This window comes from Cyphomyrmex costatus, unplaced genomic scaffold (genome assembly GCF_001594065.2).
Source record: "Cyphomyrmex costatus isolate MS0001 unplaced genomic scaffold, Ccosl1.0 scaffold164, whole genome shotgun sequence".
NCBI classification, from domain to species: domain Eukaryota; kingdom Metazoa; phylum Arthropoda; class Insecta; order Hymenoptera; family Formicidae; genus Cyphomyrmex; species Cyphomyrmex costatus.
Genome location: NW_017275653.1, coordinates 964,152 through 973,109, shown reverse-complemented (window position 1 = coordinate 973,109; position 8,958 = coordinate 964,152). Strand labels below are relative to the sequence as shown.

At 28.3% G+C, this 8,958-nt stretch overlaps 1 protein-coding gene across 1 annotated transcript; it reads right to left on the bottom strand.

The window, feature by feature from the left end:
* Positions 1-1,191: 1,191 nt before the first annotated feature.
* LOC108771708 (protein fem-1 homolog A) lies at positions 1,192-7,981 on the bottom strand. Its single transcript, XM_018537064.1, has 9 exons — positions 7,554-7,981; positions 5,912-6,220; positions 5,451-5,814; positions 5,309-5,369; positions 5,019-5,201; positions 4,661-4,909; positions 4,372-4,497; positions 4,124-4,274; positions 1,192-1,249 (listed from the first exon to the last, which is right to left on the bottom strand). Coding segments are annotated over exons 1-9 (1,854 nt in total). The 5' UTR covers positions 7,963-7,981; the 3' UTR covers positions 1,192-1,247.
* Positions 7,982-8,958: the final 977 nt, after the last annotated feature.

The window sequence follows — 8,958 nt, the reverse complement described above, 5'->3', positions numbered from 1 at the left end:
GTTTTCCGAATGGAATAATCTAACAATTTGCGACATAATGTAATTATCAAATTTAAATAATTTATGTCTTAACTATATAATACACTACTCAATAAAATTAAAGGATCATCTGTTTCACCTTACAAAAAAAAACAAATCTCAAGATAGAATAGCTTCGTCAAAAATTATCGCATCAAGATGTTTAAAAAAAACATTTTATAATATAGCTTGAAATCTCTACTTTCAGGTCGCTATTTAAAAAATGATCTTACTAATATTTTATAAAGTTATACAAACATAAATGAAGATACAAATTTCAAATTATTTTACGAAATTTGTGAGATTTTACGGCGCAAATTAAAAATTGCGCACAAATGCGATTTATAACTTTCTTCGAAAGAGTGAATCTTTACCTTTTAATTTGATTTTTTAGTGACCTCTGTACGATTTTTTTTCATTAAGTTATTTAACATCGAAGCAAAAAAAAAAGTTTTTGCTTCGTAAACGGTTACAAAACTGTTGTTTTGCTTAACGCAGCCAATTTGTAAATAGAAAAAGAAAATCTAAATTTGAATTAAAAATATAAGATAAAAAGAAAATGCTTAATATTTAACAAGATGCTTCATCAGGTTCATCAAATATCAACATCTGAATTATAAAAAATATTTAGTAACATTAAATATAAAATATATAATACAAAATGTAGAATATAAAGGCACTCTACTACAGTTTTTATATCAATTAAAAAACAACTTAAACAGTAGAACTATTATAGATGATATTCCAAAAATCAAAATGGAATTATATTTCCATTAGACAAATACATATCATAAAAAACACCATTTACGATATTTTTGAAAAAAAAATTAATATAATACTCCTTCTTTAAAATATAAAAAATATATTAAATTAAAATTTCAATAAATTAAAAAAATTTAACATATTGCCGCTAACGTCTATCTTTTCTGCTGCGCAGAGTATTTTTTTTATAATATGCCTAACAATTTTGAATGTAGAATTCTCTTAAGTAATACCTTGTAATATTTAAGAATGGCTATCTAAGATTGCACGAATTCTTAATATTTAATTAGATTACGCGAATCGCTGTACAGAAGTATTAAAAACGATATTTTACGTATTGTAAAGTATTTCGTCGAGAAAATTAGTTTTTTTATACAAGCATTCTTTCTTCACATTCAGTCTTTTCACTTTGATGTCTTGAACTGCATGCGCGATATTTTCAATTTAGATCACACTTAACAGGAGGTTCCTAAAAATAGTACTTTCTTCATATATAATTAAAATTTTGACTAGTGTGCCCGATAAATACACATAATATTCGAATAAATATATAAAAATGAATGTAAATATCTATTCAAATACACTTCTTTTTTATTCATCAAGAAACGAATAAATACTTTTTCATTCCATTTGATTGAATATTTTTTAAATATGATTACGAATATTTTTGTTATTCATTTCTACTCTGTATTTTTTGTACATAGCTTGCAAGAGAAAATAGAAGTCTATAAAAACGAAGAAAGCGACAGAGTGATCCTCCATTAGTGATGCTAGCTGGCAGATTAATGACATGACACGGTATATAGCTGAATAAATTGAAGATAAAAGTAATATCTTATCTCAATTAAAAATTATAAGTTATCTCAAACCTTCATTTGCGACTTATGTAAAATTATATGTCATATCAATTAGATATTTATAAATAAAAAAATATATTGCTTTCAAAAATATTTTTCAAAATTTCTAAGTTTTTCTTTCTCATCAAATCTGAATATTACAACGACAAACATAAATAAAATTTATTTATTTTTACTTAAAATCATCAAAGTTCCGTTTATAGTTAAGGGATAATAATTGCTTATCGGAGTTTTTTTTATCAGTTTATATTTTGCTTGAATATTTTGAATAAATAGGAATACTCGTTAAATAATCATAGTTTTTTGTGAATATTTTTGAAAACTCAAAATTTTAAATAAATATATGATTACATTTTTTTTAACGTGAACATTTTGAATAAATATACAATTTGTAGCCCAGTTACAAATTTTTGTATTCATCGGGCACACTAATTTTGACATTATTTCATTTCACAATATTACATTACGTTTTTTTCTATAATGTTATAATCTGCATTAAAGGGATGCTAGAGCAGCCTGTATTATTAATAAGACTAGTTTTTGATGTTTTCATTCTTATTCAATTTATTTTTTCGTAACAGTTTCACGGTATATGAATACAGCCACAATAGAAGAAATAAGAAATTAGGAATAAGGAATACGAAATTTCAACCTATTAGAAACTATGTATTCCGATGTATCGGATTTCTGGTAGGATAAAGTTTCTTATTCCTTTTCAGCTGCATTCTAAAACCCCAGACACAATGTGAGGAAACAACGATAGCGATAGGAATAATAATAATTTCAACTCATCAGAAATCGGATACATTGAAATTGGAATACACAGTTTCTGATAAATTAAAATCATATTAATTAGATTTCGCTCGTTTTTTGCAATGCAAAGTATAAAGAAAAAACGGTTTAAATCGAGCAGTAATAAGACTTTTTTTATAAAACAAATTTCTAGTTTACAATGTTAATACAACATAAAAATATAAAATATATAAGAAATATAAAATAATATAAAAATAATATCGAACATTTCGGATCCTTCTTATCGATGTTACAATATCATAGAGATGAAAGTATAATCTTACGGTCTAAGCGACATGGTGTGGTATAATTTGTTCGAAAAAATTGAATACCCTGTTTTTGTGTGAATGTGAAAATTGTGTAATAAAATGTCTGAAAACAGGAGCATCTTTACGTATTCGTCTGATTTTGTTAAGTGCAAGTATTACCAAATGTAAAATCGTATTATTTCTGTCACTATTGCTGTTCTCTCGCATTGTGTTTGAGGCTTAACAACTCCTTTTTACAATTAAAATATACATGCTAATGTATCTGGCGCTGTATATTTCGTACCTAAAGCTGAAAAAAATAAAAAATTACAGATTTGTCTATACATTTTCACTTTTAGTGTTGTGTGCTATATTGAGGCGAAATACACCAAGATACATTAGCATGTATACTTTAATCGTGGAAAAGGCATTATTTTGTGAAACTGCTACGAAAAAATTGGACAAAAACAAAAACGTTAAAAAATATTAACTTTATCAGTAATGAAGGCACAGCTCCGACATCCCTTTAACTAATTGTAATTAATATATACTGTTGTTTATTATTACCACCGACGAGATACTATTAAAAATCGACATTCTTACGAGAGTTCGCATCACTGTTAATATGTAAATGATTAATAAGAAACTGTAATGAAAAATAAGAAACTGTAATAAAAAATAAAAAACTGATAATATAATACTAATTTTATGTATAAAAGAAATGACGGTTTAAATTGAGCGGTAATAAGATTTTTTTTATATAAAATAAATTTATAGTGTACAATATGTGGCTTACTGTTATATTAACATTGTAAACTATAAATTTATTTTATATAAAACAAATCTTATTACCGCTCAATTTAGACCGCCGTTTTTTATATTTTGCATTATAAAGAACGAGCGAAATCTAATTACTAATTTTATGATTTATTAATATACATGTATTTATAACTCAATAGTACTTGTTTATTTAAAATTGTGATTTTTATTTTATCGTCCAAATGTTTATTATTAAACAGGATAATTTAGCGAAAATATAATTTTGCAGCAACATGTAAAAAATGATATTTCAAGTATGCATATTATTCATGGAGCATTTATAATAAAATGTCATGACTTTTATCATGTATTAGCCAAATTTATATTAATAATCGCAAATTTATATCAATAGTCGATAATGATAACACTCTAGAATTATCTTTGGACCCATTTGATACGAACAAAAATTTGCTCAGGATTGATGGTCTTTAATAGTATCTCGTTAGTGCTATTACATAAAAACCTTTGATATTGTCGTATATGTTGGAATTATAACAAAATACAAGATTGTTCTTAATAAAAATTCAAGTTATTTGAAAATATTATTATCAGTATCATATTCTCTATGAAGTTCTAGAAAATAACGTAACGTAATAGGTAGTTCCGTACTACGAATTCCATATTTACAAACAGCTTGCGCGGCTTGACATTGAAGGCTAGTATAATTAAGGAGGTTGATGCTATTTAGTGGATTAGAGGATATCAATCGCGCTGGTGTATCTCCTGCCCTATTTGGTGTATCCAAATGCGCGCCATAATCCAACAATAATTTTATCAGCTGTTACAAATATAAATTCTTGTTGTTAATCGTCAAGTTTGATTTATATAAAATTCTGCAATATATAAAGAATATATGTATAAAGAAAAATACTTACAGGATTGTGAAAGTTACATGGGTTACTCGCTACATGTAAAGGTGTTGATCGCATTATATTTCTAGCATCAACATATGCTCCACAATCTAAGAGTAATTTAACAACATCTAAACGTGGGAAGATTGTCTGAAAATATATACCATATACTTGTATTATTATATATGTACATATATGTATTTCCTTCATGTATCTAATTTATAAAAGATTTTTCCATCAATAAGTATCGAGAGAACAATAACTTTTTAATTATAGAATATTAATTAATAAATAACTGAAGATTTATACTTACATGCATATCGTCAACAGAAGTAAGATAACTAGAATTAATTGTATTTAAATTAGAAACGCAAAGATGGAGAAGTGTGTCCTCTGTATAAACAGTTCTTGGATTTTGTTTCACTAAACCACGGACTAGTTCGTGCATTAGAGTTTTCTCCTCATCAGAACTCGCCGTTTCTACTAACAGGTAAATAAGATGCGTCACACACTTCAGGATGCGTTCATAACTATCTCTTTGTCTCTTATATACAGGACGCTTCTATAATACATTCACATTTGTATAATTAATTGTACGGCAATAATATATCACAATGTAATACACAAAATTCTCTGTAAATTATATATATGTATATGCAAATCATGTATACCTCCAGTAACTCTCTAGCTTCGATCAATTGGCTAGAAAGTAATTTAAATATCGCTACTACATCCCAAAATCGCGGTTCCTGCTTTTCTCGATTACGATCCATGACTTCTAACGCTTTCTCATTTAGATCTACCATAAGTCTTACAAGAGCTTGTGCTGTAAAGCAGGTATCCGCATATAAGATCTACAAAAATATCGTTAAAATGTGTAAATTTTTTACATACAGTGATGGAAAAAAATCACGTTATCTATAACTATCATATATAAACAAAATTAACATGTTTTACATACCGAATCCTTTTCTACCCTTATTTCTAGTGCACGACGCCACAGATCTATACAATTCTGATATCTAGAAAAGAAAACCTCTTATGATAAAAAAATATACAATATAAATATAATATAAAATAGTTTAAGAAATAAAAATATCTACCTTAAGGCATCTGCATACGATGCACCTCTAAACATCAGCCGGAAGAGGGTATCCTTGTGATGCGGACCTAATATCCTTTCGCATATTAGCAGACTTTGTATTCTTATTGCATCTAAATCAAGCGAGATAGCGTTTAACTCATCCAAATTCGAAAACTCCGTAGCATTTTTATAAGCTTCGCGTTTTAATAATTTAGGTCTCTTTGGTAAAGGCATTCCGTCATCCGAGTTAATCATTCTGAGGATCATCGCTGACCTCCAATATTGCAATGCCATTTGTGTGTCATTGTGATCGTGAAAAAATGTAGATCCCATCAGTTCGTTTGCGTCTGCTAATCTTTCCGCAGAGTACGATATGTTTTCCACTAAATTATACATAAATGTTATATATATATATCATCAAACAATATGAGAGAAATATAAAACAAATAGATGTTCCAATATTACATTAAATCATCTCACCTAAATAGTCAAATATCTGAATGGCTCCTTTAAGGCAAGCAATTTGGAGGGCATCATCATTATAACGAGATCTAAGATAAGGATCTGCATTATGTTCCAAGAGCAATTTGGTAGTTTGAAGTCTGTGCTCTTGTATAGCATAATGCAAGGCGGTTTTGTTCTGAATGTCAGTGGCATTTACATCCGCACCATGTTCCAACAAAAAAGTACATAATTCCACACTTTGTACAGAATTTATCAAACACGTTCCACCGTTATAATTCGCTTTTAATATATCGGCCCCATTTTCCACTAAATAAGAGACAATGTCTGAAAAATACATGTTATCTACATGTTTAAAGTCGTTCTGTTAATCCAGACAACTTGTGTTATCTAAATACAAATAATCATATTTATAACTAAGATTAGATTATATTATAAAATAATTTTTTTAAATTTTTGTATTTATTATCTTGAAGATGCTGAAAAAACAGTCGAAACGTCGATAATGTACAGGGGTAATAATTAAAAATTGAATCAAAAACACATTAATAAGAATCATATAATAGCTCTCATTTGCACGTTATATTTGAATATATTATTTTTTAAAATATTGAGAACTTTATTATAAGATTTATTATTGTTATATTATAAAAAATGTATTTAATAAAAAGCAAAGACATACATTTAATTATATGTATGTGTTATTATAATTATATACATATATTTGATTCTTTTAATAAAAACTTCACAGAGTAATTAGCACAGATTGCAGCACTTGCAAAGAGTCTAAAAGTAGACCTGACCTAGACCTACATATAATCATATATATACATATATTCTAATTTAATTTAATCATAAAAATAAGAAGAAGGAGCATATACCACACGTTTTAACAAACTCATCATCTGAATTGTAAGGACATGAAGAAAATTATATTGTATACTGTTACGTTATGCGAATCACTTTTTAATTTTGACACCATTTTATTGCGAATTGACTTTTATATTTTGACAAATTATAACTGTTGAATATCTTATAGTATAGAATAATTGACAAACATGCGAAAAGTTGTGCTCTAGCACTTAGTTTCATTTAAAATATATTAGGGAATTAAATTATAAATTTTTTTATACTGAAGATGGTCACATTAATGACCGAAACGTTTATTATAATTATGTAAATTTAGTAGTATTAAATATACGAAATTTTCGCTACTTTTAACCAGCGTGTGGTATATGCTCCTTCTTCTTATTTTTATTTTTAACTCAACCACTTGATCTTTAAATAATTTTTAATTTAATCACAAATATATGTTGCTCTTATTGTAAAATATCTACCTTTAATACTTTGAGCGCGAAAAATTATGCAGGCATTGCTTTATTTTAATTGAAAAGACACAAGTAGATAAAGAATCACATATACGTTGTAAAATTAGAATAAAATTATTATCTTTTCTTTTAAACTTCTCTAATTTAACAATTCTCTAATTTTACAATTTTTTTTGTCAATAGTCTGATAAGAAATATATAATTTATATGTATAAAAACAACACACTTCTATCCACTTCATAAAACATGTTTTTACAAGATATCTAATACATTATCTATATATTCTATTTTCTTTCTATTGTATTCTAAATGAATAATATATAATTTGTTACCCATATGTGTCATAAAGCATGCAGATCTAACAGGAGTAGATCCAGAATCAGAGACTGCATTGACATCAGCTCCATGGGATATAAGGCATTTTATAACTTCCAAATTTCCCGATACTGCGGCACACCATAGCGGAGTGACACAGTGAACAGACCTGTCGTCCGGTACTTCGTATCTTCCTCTTTGTTCGATGTCTGCGTCACATTTTTTTATGAGATACTCGACAATCTCTACGTGACCTCTTTTGCAGGCGATAAACAATGCGGCACAACCTTCTTTCTCACGAGACACAATATCCTTCCGCACTTCTTTTTTATACTTCTCTAAACGATTTCTCAAGGTGTAAGTGAGTTGCGCTCCTGGTGCCACATATTTACATTCGTGAATAAGATCATGAAATATCTGATCCATGGAAAAGTTCCAGTAATTATTATTGCGAAGCCACATTGCCCGCTTCCCAAAGCGGTTTAAACTACAGCACCGCTCCTTTTGATTTACAGACCTGAAGGGAATTTCAGTTTATAAATAAAACATATTTCGAAGTAACATTGGAGAATAATTATATGTCAATTAATATAAACATACTATTAAGTCTGTTCTTTGTACAATGTTATTTCTTCTATACTTAAAATTAATATAGTTAGGCACATTAGTGAGAAGAGAAAAATCAAAATTTCAACTACGAAAAACAAATAAATTATTTTCTGAAAATAGCATAAAGCTTGTTGAAACAACAAAGAACTTTACAGCTCGTTCATTTCAATTTGTAATAATGTGTTGATTTGCATAATTTTTTGGGCTTAGCAAACCTATGGATTCAACACAATGGAGACACTCCCGTACAACCACACATTACAACATAAGCACATTGAGTCTGCATTCAAACAACTAAGTAATTTCAATACACGTTCCTGCTATTACAAAGACCACTGATCTTACTTATTATACAAATAAGGGACTGGCTATGCTTTCCATTTAATGATACAAATAAAGACAAGTGTCGTTCTATCTTTGTTACTCATTGAATGAACTCAGGAAAGACAGAATGACATTTGTCGACTTGTGTCACTGAATGGAAAGCATCCCGTATTAGATCCATTCAGAGATAAAAGACAAGATTCCAAAAAGTGTGGCAACATAATCTTCACCAATTTAATGGGAAATTGAGAAAATTGGTACGGCCAAAAATTCGAGAACGAGAGAAAGCACGAAAAAAAAAAAATCTTACGTGAGTAAAAATGAATGGAGACACGCACTTACGAACTCTCATTCTTTCAAGGTTGCTTCTCGAGCGCGTGAAAAGCAACGGTCGTACATTTCTGCGATCCTTCTTTCTCTCGAGATTGTACGCTCGTTGAGACTTTTACGAAAATTCAAGGATACAAAATTGCGAGCACACACAGCATG